Genomic DNA, 21,798 nt, shown 5'->3' on the forward strand with positions numbered 1-21,798 from the left:
AATCAAATCCACGTCACTTTCAAAGACCTCTCTGAGTGCTGTTCTTTTCCAGAGTACAGCCTTCCTACAAATTACGTGGTTATAACTCCATTCTCAGAAACTCCCTGCAGATTTCAAATCAAATAAAACTTTTATGGACTGCCAAATGTCTTGCTACACAGCCCGAGAGCATACAATCACTTGTTCAAACCAGCACAGACGGATTGTGTATTTCTGGACTGGAAGCAGAAGAGACTTTGTTGTGCTGGTGAGCTTAACATAGAAAAGATAAATATGCTTTATACTTCCAGCTCCACAGTAAATATACCCATCCTCATCTTTTTTTTAAATCCATGTTCAATTTTGTGATTTGTACAGATGAATGTATCTAAGAGTTCACAATCGAAGCAGCGTTTTTATGAATTACTCAAATGAAAAATTGACAGATATGTGACACACACACTCACCCCTTTGTCATGACATCTATGACGTTAGTAAATATTGATCGTTTCAGGAAGAACTGGGCATTTCAGTGTCAGATGAAATGCGGGAGGAAGGCCTGGTCTTCCTAACATCACAAATTTAACGTTCAGCCAAAGTGTAGTTAGGCAGCATTTGGCCACAATGACAGCACAGGTGTCTCTCCTGTCCATCAAAACTGTCTCCAGTGCCTCCGTGTTTCTTTACTGTTCCTATCTTAAGATGGGAACAGTAAAGAAAATTCATCAAATACTTCAAGATGGGCTGGGAGATGGTTTTGACGGTGCTTGATTTTCCCCGTTCCTCTACCATTAATAGTTTGAGATTTAAAAATTTCAGAGGTGCAAAAAAAAAAACCATCCAGTTTAAGAAGGTAGTAATTAGGTAAGTTGATTTAGTGTGCCCGACTGGAAGCACATCAGCTGTTTGTGACCAACTTAAAAATCTAAATACCAGAAATGATGACGTTTTTAAACCTTGGCATGACACTCGCAAAATATGAAGCACGCCTCAGTGAAGCTAGTCCAGGATTCAGCTGCTGTTGCTGTAACCGTGTGTGGGCCCACATCTCCCTCTGCTGGGACGGAGCTTCCCCTGCATCGTTACAGTTCCTCGTTTTACAGTCAGTGAATGTAACAAAACCACGTCTAATTAGTTACCTGCTGTGGGGTCTACCTCTGCAGGTGTGACGTGCTGTTTTGTTATTTGTTTTAAACACGAGGCTGTGCACTTTAAACAATTATGTCAGCAATAAATGTGCATAAATTCTCCATTTTCAGAATGGTTTAATGAACATCTGGAAAAATACAAATATTCAGTTTTCTGACAACATGGCAAACAAACTGTCCATTTCAGAACCTGACATTATCAATAGAAATTCCACCATGCATACTCACCCCTTTCCAGTTTTTAAAAATAACTACTTATGCATCCCTCCGCCAAACACACGCCACAAATCATTTACAGTAAACTGATCATTCGGCTTGCTGTACATGCCATGTACCTGTAGACGACTACACGATAAGGGAAAGGTGACTCCCAAAAGACTTAATTAAGGCAGCAGAAAGTAAAATGACATTTTATTTGATGACATTTATGAATTGTAAAGCCCCCTCAACCCCACCGCACAGACTTACATTCACAAAATGTATGTGTGGGAATACACACGTCCACACATATTCATAAACTATAGGCATGCAGACATGGATTATGTGTGTTGTTCTGAAGTACCTGTTCCTATCTACATGCTCTGCTGATTGGCAATGATTTGACCTAAAAGCACCAAGCCTCTCGCGTGTCCGTGATCCAAGACTGGGTGTGTCTCTGTCTGCAGCCTCCTCATAACTTCTCACTGGCAAGGAATGAAAACATGTCGTTAGAGACAAGATATAAAGCAAAACAATAAAATGGAGACCCTGGACACGTGCAATTTTTGCACCAATATTACAGTGTGTTGCATTTGTTAACAAATAGTAATGCACATATAAAGCGTGCTTCATTTTGAAGGAAAATAATATAGTAATCAGTAAATGTGGAGCCCTACACAGTAGTTCTGGAGGCATTTCAAACACAACCACCTCTGAAGGTAAAAGTTATATTTATAATGTAGACAAATATGTTTAATAACAGCGCATGAGTGTCTAAGTAATGGTTTGAAATTTTAATAACTGGTTTGTTCACTTTCTTGATGAGAAAACTGACACCATTCATGCCTGTGCAGTAAATGCAGCCTTTAAAGAAGCATCCATGCAAGAAGCGACTATAGAAGCGGCAATTTAGTGAAGCAGGGAAAGTCAACTTCACTTCAAGAGATAAAGGGTGTGACCCGAAATGAATAAACTAAAGGTAAACATACGACAGGCAACCAGAGCCTAAAATGTTTGCTAACAACTAACAAAGTGTAAAAGCGAATGCTACAGTTACACCAGGAAAACAGTGGTTGGAGACAGCCGAATGACTACAATTAGTGCAACCGTGTCCAATGAACTTGTAATCTTGTTGGTTCGAAGTCAGGGATCAGGTCTGCATCACTTGCAATCAGTTTTTCCCTTCAAAGCAACTTTGGAGCACCTAGAAAAGTTGCTTTGAAGATGGCAACAGACTGCAAACGTTTGCAGACACGGTCAGGGATAAAACTTTTGAGACCGGGGGCCCGTTCTTCGTACGTCGCTCACTACATCCAAGATCAAATGACACATCCAAGATCAAACCATCGCGCTAACCGTGAGCTCGCTAATCCGGTTCTCCGAACACACCTTCCGTTGACGATTAGTACAGCTGGACGCAGTAATGTGACATCACTGGGTGTCGTAAAAGGGGCTACGCATCGATAGTAGAAACATTGATCGGCAACCCTCTGATTGGTCGGCGAAAATGTCGAAGGAGCGCGCTCGGCTCGGTATTTTTCGGCAGCAGAGCAAGAACTCCTGAGTGAGGGATTTCAGGAGTTTCAGAGTTTAATCAGAACGCAAGGGAACACTGCAAAGGCTGCAAAAGCAAGGAGCGAGGGCTGGCAGAAAGTTGCTGACAAATTAAACTCGTAAGTAATTTAATAATAATAATAATAATAATATATTGGATTTATATAGCGCTTTTCAAGGCACCCAAAGCGCTTTACAATGCCACTATTCATTCACTCTCACATTCACACACTGGTGGAGGCAGCTACGGTTGTAGCCACAGCTGCCCTGGGGCAGACTGACAGAAGCGAGGCTGCCATATCGCACCATCGGCCCCTCTGGCCAACACCAGTAGGCGGTAGGGTAGATTTATCATATCACACTATATTATCCAATATTATATTACATTATATTATATTGTTATATTATATCCTCTTTCACATTAGAGCCACAACAGGACCCACTAGAACATGGGAACAAGTAAAAGTGAAATATAAGAATATTCTATAGAATGGTAATATTTATCACTTATATTGCTTTTCGTCTCTTGGAAAGAGACCCTGAAATAATCTGTTTGTTTGTTTATAACAGCAACCAAGAAAAGGGCAGAGCAAAAAAAGACAGGTGGTGGTCCTGCACCCCCTCGTCAACAAGTTGGTTAAGTAAATAATATCCTCACGGGAAAATCGATATCTCTCAATGAGCACACTGTCGCGCTGAGCTAAAGGATCCTGTCTGTCCCGCAATATACGCTGAATTCTGAGGACTCTCCTTATCAATCTTGCACCTTCCGCAATGGGTTGCTCGCGTAAACGGACAGGACATGGCTGCGACAGGCTTCCCAAATCCACCTTCACTTTTATAGCCGTGGTCTCTCATCTTGATTACACGAAGTAATTTACAATTACAACTCTGAAATATGAATTACATCTGTAATAATCACATACATGTAATAGAATGTTAATAGTACATTTCCCTTTTTTAGGAAATGACCTGTATGTATCTGTGTGACATCAATAAAAGGATCAAGTGCTGCATTATCTTCAGTTACATTGATGTTATTTATTTATCGCTGTTGCTTTCGTATAAATGAAGCGGACATACCTGCGTGGCCGCGATCTAATCCTGTTTACATAAAGTAAACCTGCTCCCGAGCAGGTTTACGCTTACGGCTCTGTTGCTATGACAGCAAGTCCCGGATGAGCTTCGGGGAACCGAACGATCCAAGATCACGCGAAATCGTCAACAATCTAATCCAGCTAACTTACTTAGCGAGGTACGAAGAACAGGCCCCGGGTTAGCAATTCGATCCGATCTGTGATAATAATACACTACTAAATCAAAAATCGCGAATCTGTTGCTGTTGCAGACTGGCTGAGTAGCACCGACTCAGATGATTTGAAGACAGGTTGCCTCCCACCAGGTGACCTGTTCTGCCACCTCGAGATCGAAAGTGGTCACCCAGATGTTTTATGGTAGGGAATGCTCAACATCTGGGTCAACAGTTGGTCAAATGTGAAAAAGGTCAACGCAATCACCAGGCAACCACCAGCTTTTCCTAGTTGCAAAGGAGGCTGTCTTATGTTTGCTCTTCTATAACTGAGCAATAAGGCTGACCAAGTAACAAACAACATTTTGTTTGTTTATATGTATAAAACCCAAAGCAGCTAACCAGCTTTTGGACGTAGCTTCATATTTTTGACACGAACACCTGTGTCGCCACAGGAGGGAGTGTGAGAAAAAGCTCTGGTGTGACATCTGTGACAAAAACAGGATGTGATAAGCCAAAGTGTTGAGCTGTTGTCAAATGTGTTTGGCAGCATTAAACACTAAACGCTGCATCTGAGCTGACATTAACAAAGACCAGACCACTAACTGGGAAAAAAAACTGATGGTGTTTACACCCAGTCTGAGTCCATCACATTGAATTTCAAGTGTAAAGACTTATTCAAACTCAGGTATAACCTTTTGCTTTCGCAGAGAGCCAGTGTTTGGCAAGCAAATCGATATATCTCTTGGAAGACGACACAGAGTATCCGTTCGCTCCATTACAGCTCCCAGTATTCTATTTTAAATTATCCACCCTATCAGTCTGAGTACTGTATATAATAATTAGATTACCTGTCCAGGTGAGATAGGACCTCACAAAGCTGGGTAAGCAGGGCACGGTGTTTATGAGGGTTGCCCTCGAGCACTCCGCTGAGACGACTCAGGTATGAATCCAGATTTCCAAGAGATGCTGTCTCCCCAGTACCTGTTCAGGATAAATACAGAACTGACTGCAAATGTTTAATTTTGATCATTTCAGACGAGACTCTAATATGTATAAACTAAACCTTGCTGTTGCTATAGCCACATGTTTAAAAGTCAGGAAAAAAGAGAGATTCAATAACAGCAGCATTATCTAATGTTTTGCCCTCCTACTGCATTTCCCTTCATGAGTCTGACCCAAGCAATGCTGACCTGGCAAGGGCACCGATGAGAGACTGTTGACCAGTGTGTGCTTAATGGCCATCAAGTGTTGCTGGAGAGCCTGGGTACGTTTCTCATCTTGCCCCAATTCAGCCTCCAGGCGCTCTTTAGCATTGTACATGTCCTTAATGTGCCGCTGCAGCACTGCATTCTGCTCCTCAAACTCAATGTTGGCCTTACGGAGGCGTCGCAACTCTGCCTCTCGAGCTGAACGCAGAGAATAAAAATAAAAAGAGTTTGACGGGCTTGGAAGTTTAATCGAGAATGTCCGATTACCTAACAGAGCAACGGCACAGTTCTGTCTTAACACTACTAGTCAGGCGCTGTCAGTTCCTCTGTTACCTTTGTTCTGATCGAGGAACTCTTCGGTGAAAATAGGAATGTCAAATCTGTTTGAGAGGTCAGAAGCCTAAAACAGAAAGAGTCAGCAAATGGACAACTGACGGGAAAGTGACACCGAAGAAAACAGTAATAACTGATTAGAGCGTCACCTACCTTTGTTAAGGAGGATCCTGAACTAGTGCCGATAACTGCAGATGGTGTGTCTTCTAAAAAAAATTGTATGTGCATTACATACAGCTCACATAAGACAGAGCAACTCTAAAGCAGTAAGCAGAGGGTAGTTGTTACCTTTTTTGATCCTCTTGTCTTGTATTTTAGCACTGGTGATCTGATAGGCCTCAGTCTGCTGATATTCCTTCAGTTCCTGGGCATACTGCATCTTCTCTCGTTCCGCTTCATCCAGATAACGCTATTGGTATACGAAATATGTTCAAATACAACAACACCCTGTGCAAAACATCACTAAATATCCAGCTGATGACGTTATTTTGTGTTATATTGAACAATCTGCATGTGCATGGGACACTTTTAAAAGCTACCTGTTTGTCCATCGGAGCTAATCGTGTCCACTCTGCTCCGAGTCTCTTGGTGATTTCTGGGAAAGGTAAATCAGGGTATCTGGCCCGCATATGTTCTCGCCGTTCATTCAGAAAGCGCACATATCCTGTAACAGGTGCCTTGGGACCATTTGGCAGCACCTTCTTCCTTTTCTTTCCCTTCGGCCAGCCTCTTTTCTTGGGCTGCAGATGGATGAAACAACAGTCTCAGAAAGGCAAGGACAGTCTAATCTAACTCCTCCTGATGCAGCTAGTGACTGCCTTAATAATCAGCTAAGATCCACTGGCTCTAAAAAAAAGAACATGGCAGCAGGGCTCAGGATTGCAAATATAGATCTGAACAAACCACGAGGCTTCTGGAACTATGCCATTTGGACCGATGAGACCCAGGCAGAGATGTTTGTCCATAAAACACAACAACACATTTGGTGCATATCAGCACAAACACCTCAAAACATCTGTAAAGCATGGCAGAAGAAGGGTAATGATTTGGGTTTGTTTTGCAGTCAATGAGTCAACCATTGACTCCTCTGTATATTAAACTGGGTCATGCAAAAGGTCAATGATCCCAAGCACAGCAGCAAACCTTCAACAGAATGGCTGAAAAAAAAAAGCATGGTGCTGCAATGGCCCAGTTAAAGCCCACATCTAAAGAGCATGCAAAAACAGTGATGGAAGAGACACAGAAAAGCACTCCATCAAGACCCTGCTGGCAGACTAATGAGTCACAGTGTGTCCTTAGTTTCAGGACCCTCCATGGAGTCCAAAAACTTTTTTTTTAAAACCTGAGTGTACCTGCTGAAGCAAAGTATTTAACCAAATATGAACACCCTTATTTTCCCAATTAAAAGATTTAAATGAAATTGACTGCATCAAATCCAGTCCACTTTAGTCAGCTGCAGCGGTGCTCACCTCTTCTGGGGGTTGATCCGCTGTCTGTGAAGCTTTGGGCTGATGTGATGCATCACTCTGCTCTTGTTTGATCCCTCCCATGATCTGTGTCCGTGCAGCTGACTCAGAATAAAAACGTGTTTATCCGTTAGAGAGTAATTCCGTGGGGAGAAATCTGTGCAGAATTAGAAGGTTTAAGTAGTGTACAAAATATATTTACTAGCATCGATTATAATTAGCTATTTCCCCACAATAACGCCGATTTTCAAGCTAACCTGACTGCTAGCAGTTCAGTGTGGCTAACGTTAACTAGTCGCAGCTCTCACACACGCACATACACAAACAACGGGCAGAAATCTACACAATAAAAGATAATCCACACCGCCACACCGCCCACCCTTCTGGTGGTAAAAATTAAAATCAGACACTCCTAAAAGTAGAAGTGTTTCTTCACCATGGAAAATTATAGATTTTTACAAATATATTTCTACTTTTTGGATTTTATTACTCACCCGATAATGAATCCCTCAGCCAAACAGGAAGAACAGCCTGCCTGTCTCCTGATTGGTCGATAGGGAGACTCGTGATTGGTTGGCTGGTCGAAGACCCCCTCTCACCCCCCCCCCCCCCCCGTTTCCACCCAGAACCAGTATGCGCCGCACTCAGATCAGTTGGAATAAATACAAAGGCAGGGTTTTAAACATGTTATGAATTTTTAAAGAGCTGTAAGGGCAGGACGAAAATAGAAGTAGTGACGTAAGACGCTTTGTCGTCGTGTAGATATGGTTGGAGTTGTGTAAGTTACGTACTTTTTTTTTTTTACAAAACAGCTTAACACAAGCAGTGTTTATCTTTATTTTCTACTCTACAGATCTCCTACATGATTACTTCTCTATTGCTGTAAGGCTGACAGTAAAAATTTTTCCACTGTGGCTCTTAGTTCAGGGTCGCCTAAACCGAAGCATTCACCACTATGTGACACATATCAGTGAAACATGCGCACAACGTGGCCATAGGACCTTTTCGTACTTTTTTATTTTAAGTCTTCACCGGAAGTTCGTTTGCTATTCGCTTGGGCTTCTTGTCAGCTGTTGGTCGTGCTTTCCACGTCTGCTGTAAAATCCATTACGTACTTTGGTGTCCTCTGGTGGTCATATTATGTAACTGCTGGTGTGTGCACATACAGGAAAGGTGGTTTTCAACCTCTGTTATAAAATCCTGCTTGAAGCAAGTCTGGCAACTCGACAGCCATCTTGACAAGCCTCCGGGGACCTGTTTAGGCAGTTATTTTAAAGTTTTACGTTTTTTAAGCATTCTCGTGGATACCACTGCTTGAAAACTACTTACAGAAAATACGCTGCAGCATCTGATGAAGAAAACCTAACTCGAACTTTGATGCTTTAAAGATCTTTTTTTTTTGCTTGGCATCTTTGCTGTTGTGCAATTCTCTCCCAAATCTCTTTTCTAAAAAATTTCTCTCGCTTGTTGAAATATTAAGTTTACTTCTTAATAGAAATAATACTTTGGCATATAATCATAACAACCTGCCCCATATCCCTTAAGAAAAAGCAGGGAAATGTACTCGAATTGGATTAATCAACGTGAAAAGCACTCTTTCTACTTTTTGTGGTGTTGGTCAAGGAAATAGGTCAGATTTTTTATTTATTAAAATGCTGTGAAGCCGTGCATGTGAAGTGCAGGACCCTCTTCAGTCATTCGTGATTTATCTTTGTTGAGGATCATCACTAATTCAAAGATGATGTGGGACACAAATTTATTTAATAGCAACTATGTTCCAAGCAGAACTCGCAAACGGTCACCAGCTGGCATTAGAGGAGTGCTTACGTCAGATATTCCTTACTTCGGTTCAAAACATATCAAACTACTTTTTTGACAGTTTATAAAAAACATAACAGATTTTTAACATTGTTTTTCCTTTCTCTCTTTTTTACTCACTGACTGAACAGAGATTCAATGGAAGATTACTAAAACTGTGTACCATTAAATTCACCAAAATCAGTCAATGATGCAATTTTTTTTTTTTACACTGCTCTTTAAATATCAAACATCCTGACACTTAACTGGCAAAGCTCCTTCTTGTGCATCCGTATTAGATTTTATTTTAATTTCTAAAGTCTTAACCAGGAGATTTGCAGCCAAATAAGGCTTTAGGTCAGTCAGCCTGCGGTATTTGAATGACAGACCCATTCATACTTTTCTAATACTCCTTCAAAAACACAAGTCACAGGACTTAGAAAACAGATAATGTCCAGTGTTGCATCAAGCCTCACAGAGTAGTTTAAGGCAGGAAGTCTTACTAACAACAAGTTTTCGTTGTGACAACTAAGCCCCGCCCCACCGAACGCTCTGGGTGTGGCTGTTATGCAGCGCTGGAAATGCAGGAAAGCCACTTTGCTCATGCTGCAACAGATGAATACATCCATGTGACATCTGAGTTGGAGAACTCATGTCCACCAGACAATAAGCAGAGCAGGCAAATCTCTGTACAAAACCATATCGGTTATATACTATTAACTGTATGCCAATAAATATGTGTATTTTCCCCATAGGCTTGAAGAGACATTAACTAGATTTCAAAGTTCTAAACTGCAGTACAATTAGGGCTGCTCGATTATGGCAAAAATGATAATCACGATTATTTTCACTGAAATTGAGATCACGATTATTTGACGATATTTATTTAACCCTTTAAGACCTACCATAGAACCAAGTCCGCCAGAGCTTATATTATTTTTTTTGTACATGCTGTAGTGCCATTTGTGGGAGCATTTCAAGTTGCTATACATCAATACAACTGTTATAGCCCATATTTTAATAATATGTATGCATTAAGTCCATAGTAACTACATTAATTGCAAACAAGGGCAATAAACTACAAAAAAATTGAAAATCGTTTTTGTTTTGTTTACATATATTTCTACTTGGAGAAATTTAAGAGGTTTATCCCTCAAAACTTTAAATACAAAAAAGTTGCAAAAAATAGTTTACAACAACAGGAAATTTATTTTGAGTGTCTTCATAGTTTTATTTTGGAGATACAGCAATTTTTATATACTGCAGGAAAAACAAAAAAAAAAACAATCCTATGATGCAAATTTGCAAAGAAAACAGCACGTGCATCAAAATAAACTATTTCCAGCTGTGCAATTCGAGTTCTAAGCATCCCAGCAACTATTCAGAAAAGTATAGAGTCAAACATGACTTATAAAAACACTAGTATAAGTATAGTATAGTATAGTTTTTTACTTAAGGCCTACAAGTAAAAAACTACATTTTCCACAAAAATGACATCACTTCCGGTTTCGGGCAGGAAATGCGATAGTTCGAGTTGACGTCTTTTTCAAAGTGGGAAGTGTTAGGAACAGCTGATGGATCGGCAAAGCGTGTTTCTGGAATATTATGTTTTTGTTCCTGCAAGCGCTTTTTATGCAATTTTTGCAAAGCTTTATTTGGAAGGAAACCCTGACCGAGGACAAGCTGATGGCATAAGATGTAAGTACAACTCCTCTGGTTTCATATGCAAAACAAATTATTGCGCTAGCTTAGCGGTTCAGGTTCTACAGGGATTTAAAAATAGTTACGCAAAACGGAGTGTGCTGCTCTGACCGGCTTTAAAGGGTTAACAATAACAATGTATTGAATAATGACTTTAAAAAATAATATAAAATAGTGTGCAAATACTGATAACAGTGCAAATGTTTGCAATATAAACATTTGCACTGGTACGCTCATCAGAACATCAGAACATGCAGGTTAAATGGGGAAGCAGTATTTCTGCCCCCTTTGGTGTCAGCAATGGTGTCAGACAGGGTGGGATTTTGTCTCCAATTTTATTTAATTTATATGTCGATGATTTGTCCATACAGCTGAGAGCCTGTAACACTGGGTGTATATTAGGTGAAGCACTGATAAATCATCTTATGTATGCAGATGACCTGGTTGTTTTTAGTCCAAGCAGTGCTGGGTTACAGGATCTTCTTAATGTCTGTACTGAATATGGTGTGCAATATGACATTGAGTACAATGCTGCTAAAAGTGCTGTTTTGATATGTAGAACCAAGCAGGATAAACAGCTAAATTTCCCTTTGTTTAAACTGGCACAAAAAACTCTTGAAGTTCATAAAAAGGTGAAATACCTCGGTCACTTTATTACTGAGCAAATGAATGATGATGATGACATATACAGACAACGATGTAAGCTCTATGTGCAGGCAAATACTATTGCACGCAAATTCAGCTTTTGTTCACTTCCAGTTAAAGTGGCTTTGTTTAAAGCGTATTGCACACCGCTATATACTGCCCCCTTGTGGTCATCCTACAAACAATGTTGCATGCAGAAGCTGCATGTTGCATATAATGATGCGATGAGAATCCTTTGCAGGATACCTAGAAGTGGTAGTGCCAGTCAGATGTTTGTAGCTGTGGGTGTCTGGACTTTTAAAGCACTTTTAAGAAAGTTAATGTTCAGTTTTAGAGAACGACTGGATGGTTCGAGTAACAGTATAATTTTAACACTTACAGATCCGACAGTGAGTGGTTCCCGTTACTCATCCAGTCTCAGAAAGCACTGGTTAAAGTGTTTGTGTATTTATTGATTTATTTTAAGTAATTGTGTTTTATGTATATTATGGTTTTATATTTTTACAAATGCTTTATATACTTATTTATATACATATATATATTTAATGGTATACCTTGTGTTGTGTGTGTGGGGGGGGGAGTTGTGTGTGTGTGTTTCTTGTCTTGTTTTTATGGACATGTAGTCTGCCAATAAAGATTGAATTGAATAAATGAAAAATGTAAACATCTATGTTTAGTCAACTTTGCAGTGTTGCTCTGTGGTGCAGCTACTACATTGTAGCAAAGTTTACACACTGTCTACTTGATCCACGTCTAACTCCGCCAACCCATAATGTTTCCACACCACTGAAGTTTTTTTTTTTTTAACCTCTTTTCAACCAACGGCAGTCACTCTCCTCTCCAAATAACTTCTGCTTAGCTTTCCGAGCTTCCCTCGGGTCCTCTTAATTGTTGTGACGCGTGTTCGAAATGGAGAGCGGTGAGCTTGACTTACCACACGGAGCAGCGCGAGAGTAAAGCATGAGGGAGGGTCTAATAATCGGCTCAGTCATTTTTAATGATCGTTGAAAGCCCAGATCGTAATCGTGATTAAAATTCGATTAATTGAGCAGCCCTAAGTACAATAAAATCAAACAGTTAACAAAATGCTCATGGATGTACACACCCACCCACCAGTCTTTTTAATCTTCAGAGTATAAACTGCCATCACTTTATCCTATTAGACATGTGGAGTGCTGCACATTAAAGAATGTTGTCTCTGGCCAATAAGTTTGTTTCAGCTCCCCAGTTTGATTTTTAGATGGTAGTCAAAAGTAAATATTTGTGCCAAATGAAATTGCTTTGAGGCACTGAGTAATCACATTTATGGGAATGGGATGGACCAACAACCAGAACACTGTCTTTAGCCACAGGTGTTGCTGGCAGCAGGGGTATATAGAAAAGAAAGAAGTACAGGCCAGGCTAAAAGCAAATAAAGAATAATCATTCCAAATTCAACACTTTCACCAGATTTACGAGTGGGCAAAACAAAAAAGAAAACTACCCACACAATCATCCCCAATAAAGAAAGCAGCTTGATACATAAAAGTTTTTATTTTCTTTTATTTATCGTTTACAATTTTTGTAGTCATTTCTTAATTATTGTCAATCCTTTTGGCAAACATTAGTGCTCACTTTGTTCTGTACAGTCCGGTCCCACAACGTAGACTTAAATGTGTTGAGCATGGAGGAATGAGACAAGTGCCAAGAGGGGTGTCCAAGCTTTTACAATTTGTCCAGGTAGTTGTCCAAGGCTGGGACACCTTCTTTGAGACCTTTACGTTTACGTGTCTCAAGGACAACTACACCAGGCTTGGATGTGGCATCCAGTGGGTTTCCAGGGAGGATCTGCCAATGGTCAAACACGCACTGTGGGAAGGCCTGGCCACCAGTGTTGGAACGCAGGTCAGCTGTGAAACCTGGTGACAGAAAGTATTATTTAATACCTCGTATACTCAGAGTATCACATGACTTGAAAAACACATTTTTCCCCCCTGTTGGTCACATCTAAATATTAGGGGTGCAACGATACACAAAATTCACGGTCCGGTTCGATACTTTGATGTCACGGTTCAATATTTTTTCGATACAAAAAAAGAAAAAAAAGTTCATGCTTTTTTAATTTGTCATTTATTAAAATTATAAATATATATTTTAACTCAAAAGTACAGTTTTTAAATATAATGTTGCTGAAACAACAAAGTAATAAAAAAAATAAATCTCTGATCGAGAAATCACTCATCTTTGGAAAAGAGAGTTTATTACAGAGAAATGTCTCTTTCCAAAATAAAAGCTATACTATACGCTTCCTCTGGGCTATATTCTCAGCAGCATATTAAACATATCAGGTCCCCATAAGGAGAATCATGTGCTAACGGCTGTCTAAATTACTCTGGTAAAGTTTGTAGCATGCGTGCTTGTTGTTTTTGTCTGCTTCCACTTGTCTTTGCACTAGGATGATGTCGGCGTAAATGTGCTGTCATATTCGTTGTGTTCCCACTAGTGCTGTCAGCGTTAATCTAGTTGAAATGATGTTAACGCCACAACACGGCAAGTCTCTGTTAACGAGCTACCGCAGATCGCCCCGTGTGTGGGGCTGGACGGCGTCAACACATTAAGGAGCTAACTGCGCTAACGCACTAGTTCCCACCAATGTAATTGAACATTGGCACATCCAACATACTGTTTTACTTTTGTCCATGACGCGCTTACCTTCAGGGTCATACGTCACATGAAAACCAAAATAGTTCCAAACGCCAGATCTGAATGAGGGTGGGGGAGGTTCAATTTGCCATGTTGCAAGGAGAGCTTAACTTCTGTCTCGCTAGCTTGCCCTGCGCTCAGTGAATCTGCGTTCGACTATTCCGCCTAGGCTGCACTGTCGAGCGCAGATCCACTGAGCGCTCAACACAGACAGCATTGTCAGAAGGAAAGTTGATAAAATAAATTAAAAATTTTGTGGTAATTTTTGAACTTGGGATTGAAACCTGAACATAAATTAAGCTTAGATGATGATGCCGTTTGACTCTTCAGAACAAAAGAGGACTTACCAAATGACTCGTTGACAGGCAGGTAGGCCTTGATGACATACATAGGTGTTCCCATGACCCTGGACTCCTCGAACACATGACCACGCCTCCTGGTCAGCACACCGTAAATCCCACCCATTGCACCTTCAGGGCACTGTGGAGCAAACAGATGGTGAGTGGTACCGACTTCAGTTTGTTTAATGCTATTAAAGTGAGCTGTGATAAAAAGACTAAAATCAGCATTACTAAACTCTGTAGTGCATTGAAAGGTGTGGTAAACTCGTTCAACAAGATTTAGAATTAAAGAGATTTACAAGGTTTAGCTGGCAGCAACCGTCAGCCCTGCAACTCAACCATTTAAACTGTATTATTAGAGACTCTGCTTTAGTCAAAGTTGGGTACTTATTAAGCAATGAAATACTTCATCTCAGCTAATTTGATTCACTGAACCAGAATACCGAAACTTTTTTTTTAAACCTTCTGGCTCCCTTTTAAACGTAGCAGTCTATCAAAGTGTTAACTGCACCAACACCGAAATCCAAGTATTCCGTACTTCACTTTTAATGACTTTAATAACTGTAGTATTTTTTTATTTTTCTGTCCCGTACAATCCACCTATTGACACAAGCTTTGGATATAACTTTCCCTGTGCCATTTTCCACGAGCTACGAATTGGAAACTAAAACATCACAGGGGAAAAACACTGACCTGGATCTCGACAAGGTAGACGGGCTCCATAATTCTGGGCTCAGCTGTGAGCTCACAAGCATACAGAGCTCTGCGGGCTGTGGGGATAATCTGGCCACCACCACGGTGAATAGCATCTGTATGCAGGGTCACATCATGGATGTCGAAGCGAATGGCACGCATGTTCTCTTCACAGAGGACACCCTGAAAACATTCAAACACCACTTTTAAACAAATATCCATGAATCACTGGATAGAACGTTTTTAAAATGCTTATATTACACTCACGAGTATACTCTCAAGGCTCTTACCTCCTTGGCGGCCCACTGGAAACCAGCGACAACACTGTCCTTGATCTCATTGAGGTACTGCACTCCCTTGGTAACATCCACCAGCAGGTTGGGGCCAGTTCCATCAGGACCGAAGCACCAGATTTTTCTGGCCTCGCCGACGTCCCATTCGTACTTGTCAGCAAGGTAACGGGCACGGCCCTTGAGCTCCTGACGAGAGGTAACGTCACCCTTCTCAATGTCTTCTGCCAGGCCTTCCTCGAAGGGACGGGCTTTCATGAACAGACGGTTGTGCTTGTTGGGTGACTTTGACAGACACATGATATCTGACTCTGCACTGACTGTCTCTCTGTAGGACACCACAGGATCAGATTTCTGGAAAAAAGTGTTAATGCACAAATGTTTAGAGGGACATATCAAAATAACGCCTAAATATCTCATCTGTCGTATAAACCTTAAGATTAAGTGCAGTGCTCTTTTACTTAAATTCAATATATTACCTTGATTGGAATGCAGGCATGATCCTCCTCCAGATCCTTCAGACAGATCTCCAGGTGCAGCTCTCCAGCTCCAGCAACAATGTGCTCTCCAGACTCCTCAATGATGCACTGCACCATAGGATCAGACTTGGACAGACGCTTCAAACCCTCCACCAGCTTAGGCAGGTCAGCGGGATTTTTGGCCTCCACAGCAACTCTGACAACGGGGCTGACGCTGAACTTCATCACTCTCATGTTGTGTGCCTGGTCGTAGGTGGTGATGGTGCCTGTCTTGACGAGGAACTGGTCCACTCCAACCAGACCCACAATGTTACCACAAGGCACATCTTCAATGGGCTCAACGTAACGGCCCATCATCAGAATGGTCCTGGTAGAGATCAGAGCAGGACAAATCAGTTCTGGCCTACCTACCTCACAAATTTATTGCCAATAATTAATTAAGAAGATGCTGAAACCAACCTCTGAATTGGCTTCAAGTAGAGGTCGTCCTTCTTGCCAGGGACGAAGTTTGGTCCCATGATGCGTACCTTCAGGCCAGTGGACACAGACCCAGAGAACACACGACCAAATGCATAGAAGCGACCCTTGTCACTGGTGGGGACCATCTTTGAGATGTACATCATCAGGGGAGCCTTGGAGTCGCAGTTCTTGATACCTAATGACCATTAACACGCAAAGCAATGTCAAGCTTAAAAATAATAATCCAACGACTAAAATTCTGGGTTATTTTAAGCAGGTGTTTCAAACAATGTCAACTGCTTGGTGCATGAGCAAATTTGAAATACATCAGCTGCATACCCATGGCAGCCTCGTCATCTCCAGGTCCTTCATAGAGGAGCTCACAACGGTACTTCTGGGCAGTGACAGGTGAAGGCAGGTGAATGGTGATCATTTGCAGAAGGGCTTCTCCAGCGGGCAGCCAGCGGCGCATGACAGCCTTCAGGAGAGGCTTGCCCTCCTTATCCTTGTCCTCATTATCCAACTTGATGTCCATCTTCTGGATCAGTTTGGCAGCTTCATCCTTTCTGAAGTTCATGATGGCATCAAACACCTAGAGGGAAACCATTTATATTAGTTCAGTGCAATTTATTATGAACATGCTAATAAAGCATCTGCGCCTGCTCAGGCTTAAGGTTGTCATCACTGATTAGTCAGGTCAAAGTGAAGAATGTTTGAGTCATCACATGCAGGCATACAAGGCAACTTTTATTCTGACTAAGGCAGACTAACAAGTACATAAGGTCGGACCGCCAGTGTTGCCATTTCTTCTTCCAGTTAACCCTTTTTAAATATTTAAACATTATCAAAGGTTTCATACCTTAAAGATGGGATCCAGAACAAGAGCACAGAAGGTGCGGGGGTACTTTTTGCCATCGGCTCCAATTGCAGACTTGACGAACTTTCCATTTGCTGTGTCATAGTACCTAGAAAAGAAAAAGTGTAATTAATCATTACAGATACACTAAAAACATTTATATAACAGAAGCCACTGTTAATTTACTTTATTAAATTAGAATGTATAAAAGCAAAAAAAAAAAACCCCACCCTGTGCAATTTCCCATCATAACCTTATGCTCAGAATCACACTTTAAACTCTGCACAATTCCCTCTGAAATGGTCTCTTTAAGAGAGCCCCCATGCACTCAATCTGACATCTCGACAGCCCTCAACACTACAGCTGAGGTTCTATGTATTAGAAACGCACCTATCACCCCACAGCTTCTTCATCATGTCTTCCACCTTCTTGCAGCGCTCAACGGGTGTCATCTGGGCGTTGCCCTTGGCAGCAAACTTGGCTGCATACATCTCAGCAAACTGCTTGAGGGTGAAAGCCCAGCCATGGAGGCCGGAGCCAAAGCCAACGGTGCCGAGGACTGGATCAACCTTGAAAGTGAGACAACAGTATATCAGCAACTGTGCTGAGTACTCAGACAAACGGACAAATCTTTGTTCCAATTAAAACGTTCAGACTGCTACGCACCATGATGTTACCCATAGGTCCATTTTCATCCTCGCCATAGGTGGAAATGATTACGTTGACAGTCTCAACAATACGCTGGAAGGTCTGGTAAAGGTCTTCAGGTTCAAGCTGCAGCTCCAGCAAGGCACGGTCCATCTTGTTCATCATCAGGACTGGCTTAATACGCTCGCCAATAGCCTGACGGAGCACAGTCTCAGTCTGCACACAGACGCCTAGTAGGGACACATAATACGACAACTAATTGAAGAGCATGTAAAGTTATAAATCTTATTTCAGATAAGCAAAAAAAGTATCAAGGACTGTGCTGGCACAAGTCTTCCTTTGGTGTGTGAGCATATTCTTAATGGATGGAAACAATTTACTCTCAGTTCTTTAGTCATGTTGACTGTAAACTTGTCCTGAAACCCAATGCCAATACTCATCTCTCCTAACCAATCTAAACAAACACTAAAGCAGGTCACTATTAAATAGCTGGGCTACAGCTAAAAAAATATCTTGCAGTTCTACTACACCTAGTATCTTATTTTTTGTGGTCTTGGAACTGGCAGGTGAAAATGTTAAAAGCCCACAAATATTTGGTTTGGCTCTTACCAGACACGCAGTCCACCACAACCAGGGCTCCATCAGTGACACGGAGAGCAGCAGTCACTTCAGAGGAGAAGTCAACGTGCCCTGGGGAATCGATCAAGTTGATCAAGAAACCAGAGCCATCCTTGGACTGCTTAATGAAGGCGGTGTCATTTTCACTCAGCTCGTAGTACAGGGAGATAGCTCTGCAAGTTAAGACAAAACATTTAATTTTACCACAAATTCTGTGCTCAACATAGCCCAACATACCACATAATGACCAAATACTACGATACACTGTACAGGTATTAAGAAAATTGAGCTCTATATGAAACTGATGAGATTCTTTAATCCCAGCACATTTGTTGTCTTAAATTTAAAAATCTCACATCAATTAAAATGCAAAAAAAAAAAAATAAAAAAAAATCCTTACGTTGACTTGATGGTAATGCAGCGCTCCTGCTCATCTTTGCGGGTGTCTGTGAAACGGGTCTCTCCAGCACGAGCTGAGGCAATGATGCCAGCCTTTGACACCAGGGAATCTGTCAAAGTTGACTTTCCATGGTCCACGTGCGCAATCACGGACATGTTACGGATGTTGGCCTTCTTGTCCATGATGGTACGGATCTGGTCTACGGTGAAGTTCACCTGAAGGGACAGAGTCAAGATTAGACCATTTAACACATGTCTGATTTTCTTGGCCCTAAGCTTTAAAATAAAAATAATTTAAGAAAGTGAGTTGAAAATACAATGTTGTGATTATTTTATTTTGATTCTCCTGTTAAGTGCAGATGAGGTTAAAGGCATCATTTGTGACACCAACTAATGTGGGACAAGATACTAAAGACGGGATAACGGTAAAAGTGCACCCCCTTTATGTCCGTTATTTTAAACAACAGGCTCTGTGGCTCACGCTTTGTGTAATTCTGCTTAGTATACATGGATCGTTCATTTGCTACATCTAACAATAACTGCGCCCTCAGCCCTGTAAAAATGTTGCTTACATAAGGTAAACTCAGCTGTGCTGCACTTCCACCCTGGGCGTTGGGTGTCCGCCATCATCAAAGATGACGTTACTGTTGTCTACGTTTGGCTTAAAAAAGTATCCAAGTCGTCTGCCCCGGGTTTTATCCAAATATCGATTTGAAACCATCATATTTAAAAAAGTATCACCTTACTTAAAAATACGTTGGCAAAAGGCTGTTAAAACACAAACACCCGGCATAACGTCGGCGTGAGCAGGCCACGTGTACAGACTTTGAATCCATGCTAAATGCTAACACTGACAGCGCCGACGTACCGGCAAATTATTCCTACAGATCAGAACGAGGTCAAGCTCACTTTTTAACCATTTGGCTTGACCCATTACGTTTTCAATTTTCAAAAGCCTACTCATATCTTGGTTCTGTGACATTTGTATGGCCATAAGTGACAATTTACTGGAACGACGGCTAACGATGCCGCAAAACGCAGTCGTTGTAAAGTTAGCTACATTAGCGGTTACAATTTATCATTTTAACCTTTAAAAGAGTCGGGAGAAACGTTAATCCTTCCACGGAGGCACTAACGTAGGCAAATAGATATGTATGATTTAGCAACATTTTCAAACTGCCTTTAGTCAGCCTTCGCGGGCCTTGCAGGCCACCGGCAGATAACAAAATGGTTGCCATTTTGATCAGAGCACAGACCACACACACTATTATGCAAGTAACAATACATCCTTACAATATTCACATACTCAACTTAATATTGACAGCGAGGAAAGCTTATGTGCCCAACAATTCATTACTCAGTTTAAAAAATAACATCAACTCACCATTTTGACAGATGGTTTTGGATTCTCTTGGTGGAGAAAAGAGACAAGGAATTTTACACTGCCCACCTCACGAGGGCATAGGCAGGGAAGAGGGCGCTGACGTCAGAAAATAGCGCTTTATACTGCTTGCGTCAGCCACATGCGTCATCACGTAATGGTGCATTCGATAAGTTGAAATCGGGCACTCGAACTTTCGTTCCATGCACAAAATAAAGGAAAACGTGGCTCAATTTCCAGCTGCTTCCGGGTGCTTTCATGCGATTTATATGTTATCACGATAGTTTACACTTGGCGACAAAGGAAACACAGGACTGTCCAGAGTAACCATGCTCTAAACACAAACAAAAACACATCCAGAGATTTCGTCTTGTAGTGTAGCTCGATAACGGTAAAATATTTGCCTCTTTCACTAACAAGGTCAGCAGGAAAATAAAGTGAGTACCAGTCATACAAATACTAAATTTAGATATGTTAACAGGTAAAAATAAACAAATTAGGATAATCAACAATAAAAACAACACTGTTAAAAGTAAAAGTCCACAGGTCTCCAGTGTAGTCCTTACAATATGAAATACAACAGTGATAAAAATAAAGAAATAAAACATGAAGTTAGATTAAAGAAATAAAAAAAGGGCAGCTATTGTGCAAAACAGCATCCCAAATGGCACTGGTAAAGAGTATACACTAAAGACAGAGTTTTTAGAAATTATAGCTGAAGATAATCCTCTTAAAGGCAGAACAACATTTCCCAGAAAGGAGACAGTTAATACGATGTCCTGTCTTTATCATTTTAATATAGAACATACTCTCGGTAAACTAATTTAAATGATGATTTATAATCTTTTGTCAATTATGGTTGATTGCCTTTGTGAATGGCTGGATGGTTAATTATTTCTTTTCCTCTAAAAAAAGATGGTCCATTAGATCAGCATTATTTTCTTGGCTGCCACCGAGATCCCCCCAGTTTCCCGAGTTAAAACTTAAGAACCTTCTTAAGAACTTCATTCGAAATTATGAAATCCGACTTTCCAGCTGTCTTCGAATGCAGCAAAATGTTACCCAATGTCAGTTAGAGACTGAGTAGTTTGTTTTGGGGATTCATTAAACCAGTTTTTGTTTTAAACATTTTTTTGATGCAAACATATAAAAATGATAAATGTGAAGTGGGTCACTGAGGTGTCTCAGTCTGTCAAATATTACGGTTGTTCTTAAAATGGTACATTTTCTCACTTGTTATGTTGTTTTAATATTTCTGTTATGAATACAATATAAATCATTGCATTTACTCAGAGTCACAGCTGTTTTGGGAAGGTGTTAAACAACTACCTGCTACCTTTATGCTACCTTTATGTGTTTTATCGAAGCCAGTGTCAGGTTTCAGTGTAAGCACAGTGGAGCAGCTGTATGTCTAAGGATACACATACAGTATTACTATTGTCATAAGTTTGTTTTCATTGAATATAAGAATCTTGATTACATTTGAATGGTATTTTCACACAGAATGTGTACAAACCTTGGGCTTAGAAAAGTGGCAGTGGACAGGTTATGGGGCGGCTCACCCTAAAGTACCAGCTGGATGCCCCCTGTGACCACTGCAAACTAGCCCTGAACCTAAAACTATCCCTGAGCAAAGTGTTAGAGTTTTAGTGAGAAAAAATAGGAAAGTAG

At 40.9% G+C, this 21,798-nt stretch overlaps 2 protein-coding genes and 1 non-coding gene across 5 annotated transcripts; all 3 read right to left on the reverse strand.

Annotated features, from left to right (window-relative positions):
- Positions 1-1,224: 1,224 nt before the first annotated feature.
- Positions 1,225-7,717, reverse strand: hmg20b (high mobility group 20B). 3 transcript variants are annotated; one of them, XM_086283628.1, is made up of 9 exons: positions 7,633-7,717; positions 7,142-7,295; positions 6,212-6,412; positions 5,961-6,081; positions 5,826-5,878; positions 5,673-5,739; positions 5,322-5,537; positions 4,980-5,112; positions 1,225-1,810 (listed from the first exon to the last, which is right to left on the reverse strand). In XM_086283628.1, exons 2-9 carry the CDS (start codon positions 7,220-7,222, stop codon positions 1,798-1,800), a joined length of 885 nt encoding a protein of 294 aa, XP_086139754.1. In that variant the 5' UTR covers positions 7,223-7,295; positions 7,633-7,717; the 3' UTR covers positions 1,225-1,797. The 3 variants fall into 3 exon arrangements, with proteins under 3 accessions (XP_086139754.1, XP_086139755.1, XP_086139756.1); XM_086283629.1 differs by having other exon boundaries at positions 7,142-7,239; positions 7,633-7,689; XM_086283630.1 differs by lacking the exon at positions 1,225-1,810 and having other exon boundaries at positions 4,976-5,112.
- A 5,078-nt stretch (positions 7,718-12,795) lies between these two features.
- LOC147301384 (elongation factor 2b-like) lies at positions 12,796-20,279 on the reverse strand. Its single transcript, XM_086282099.1, has 13 exons — positions 20,131-20,279; positions 18,748-18,962; positions 18,339-18,520; positions 17,748-17,959; positions 17,472-17,650; positions 17,085-17,190; positions 16,565-16,817; positions 16,226-16,421; positions 15,767-16,133; positions 15,288-15,641; positions 14,998-15,180; positions 14,311-14,443; positions 12,796-13,179 (listed from the first exon to the last, which is right to left on the reverse strand). Exons 1-13 carry the CDS (start codon positions 20,131-20,133, stop codon positions 12,986-12,988), a joined length of 2,577 nt encoding a protein of 858 aa, XP_086138225.1. The 5' UTR covers positions 20,134-20,279; the 3' UTR covers positions 12,796-12,985.
- LOC147301385 (small nucleolar RNA SNORD37) lies at positions 16,887-16,954 on the reverse strand. Its single transcript, XR_015127458.1, has one exon. It is a non-coding gene; the product is annotated as a small nucleolar RNA SNORD37 (small nucleolar RNA).
- Positions 20,280-21,798: the final 1,519 nt, after the last annotated feature.

This window comes from Aulonocara sp. 'chitande type north' Nkhata Bay, linkage group LG23, assembly GCF_057382095.1.
Source record: "Aulonocara sp. 'chitande type north' Nkhata Bay isolate Kocher_YH1m ecotype deep benthic linkage group LG23, A_spYH_male_GT1.1, whole genome shotgun sequence".
Lineage (NCBI taxonomy): Eukaryota > Metazoa > Chordata > Actinopteri > Cichliformes > Cichlidae > Aulonocara > Aulonocara sp. 'chitande type north' Nkhata Bay.

Coding starts and splice junctions, on each gene's coding strand:
- LOC147301384 (XM_086282099.1), bottom strand. Junction 17,651..17,747: donor GACCTATGGGTAACATCATG/GTGCGTAGCAGT, acceptor CTCACTTTCAAG/GTTGATCCAGTCCTCGGCAC. Junction 16,134..16,225: donor TACTTGAAGCCAATTCAGAG/GTTGGTTTCAGC, acceptor GATCTCTACCAG/GACCATTCTGATGATGGGCC.
- hmg20b (XM_086283628.1), bottom strand. CDS start 7,222: ATGGGAGGGATCAAACAAGAGCAGAGTGATGCATCACATCAGCCCAAA. Junction 5,879..5,960: donor AGACAAGAGGATCAAAAAAG/GTAACAACTACC, acceptor AATTTTTTTTAG/AAGACACACCATCTGCAGTT. Junction 5,538..5,672: donor GTTCCTCGATCAGAACAAAG/GTAACAGAGGAA, acceptor CTCTGCGTTCAG/CTCGAGAGGCAGAGTTGCGA.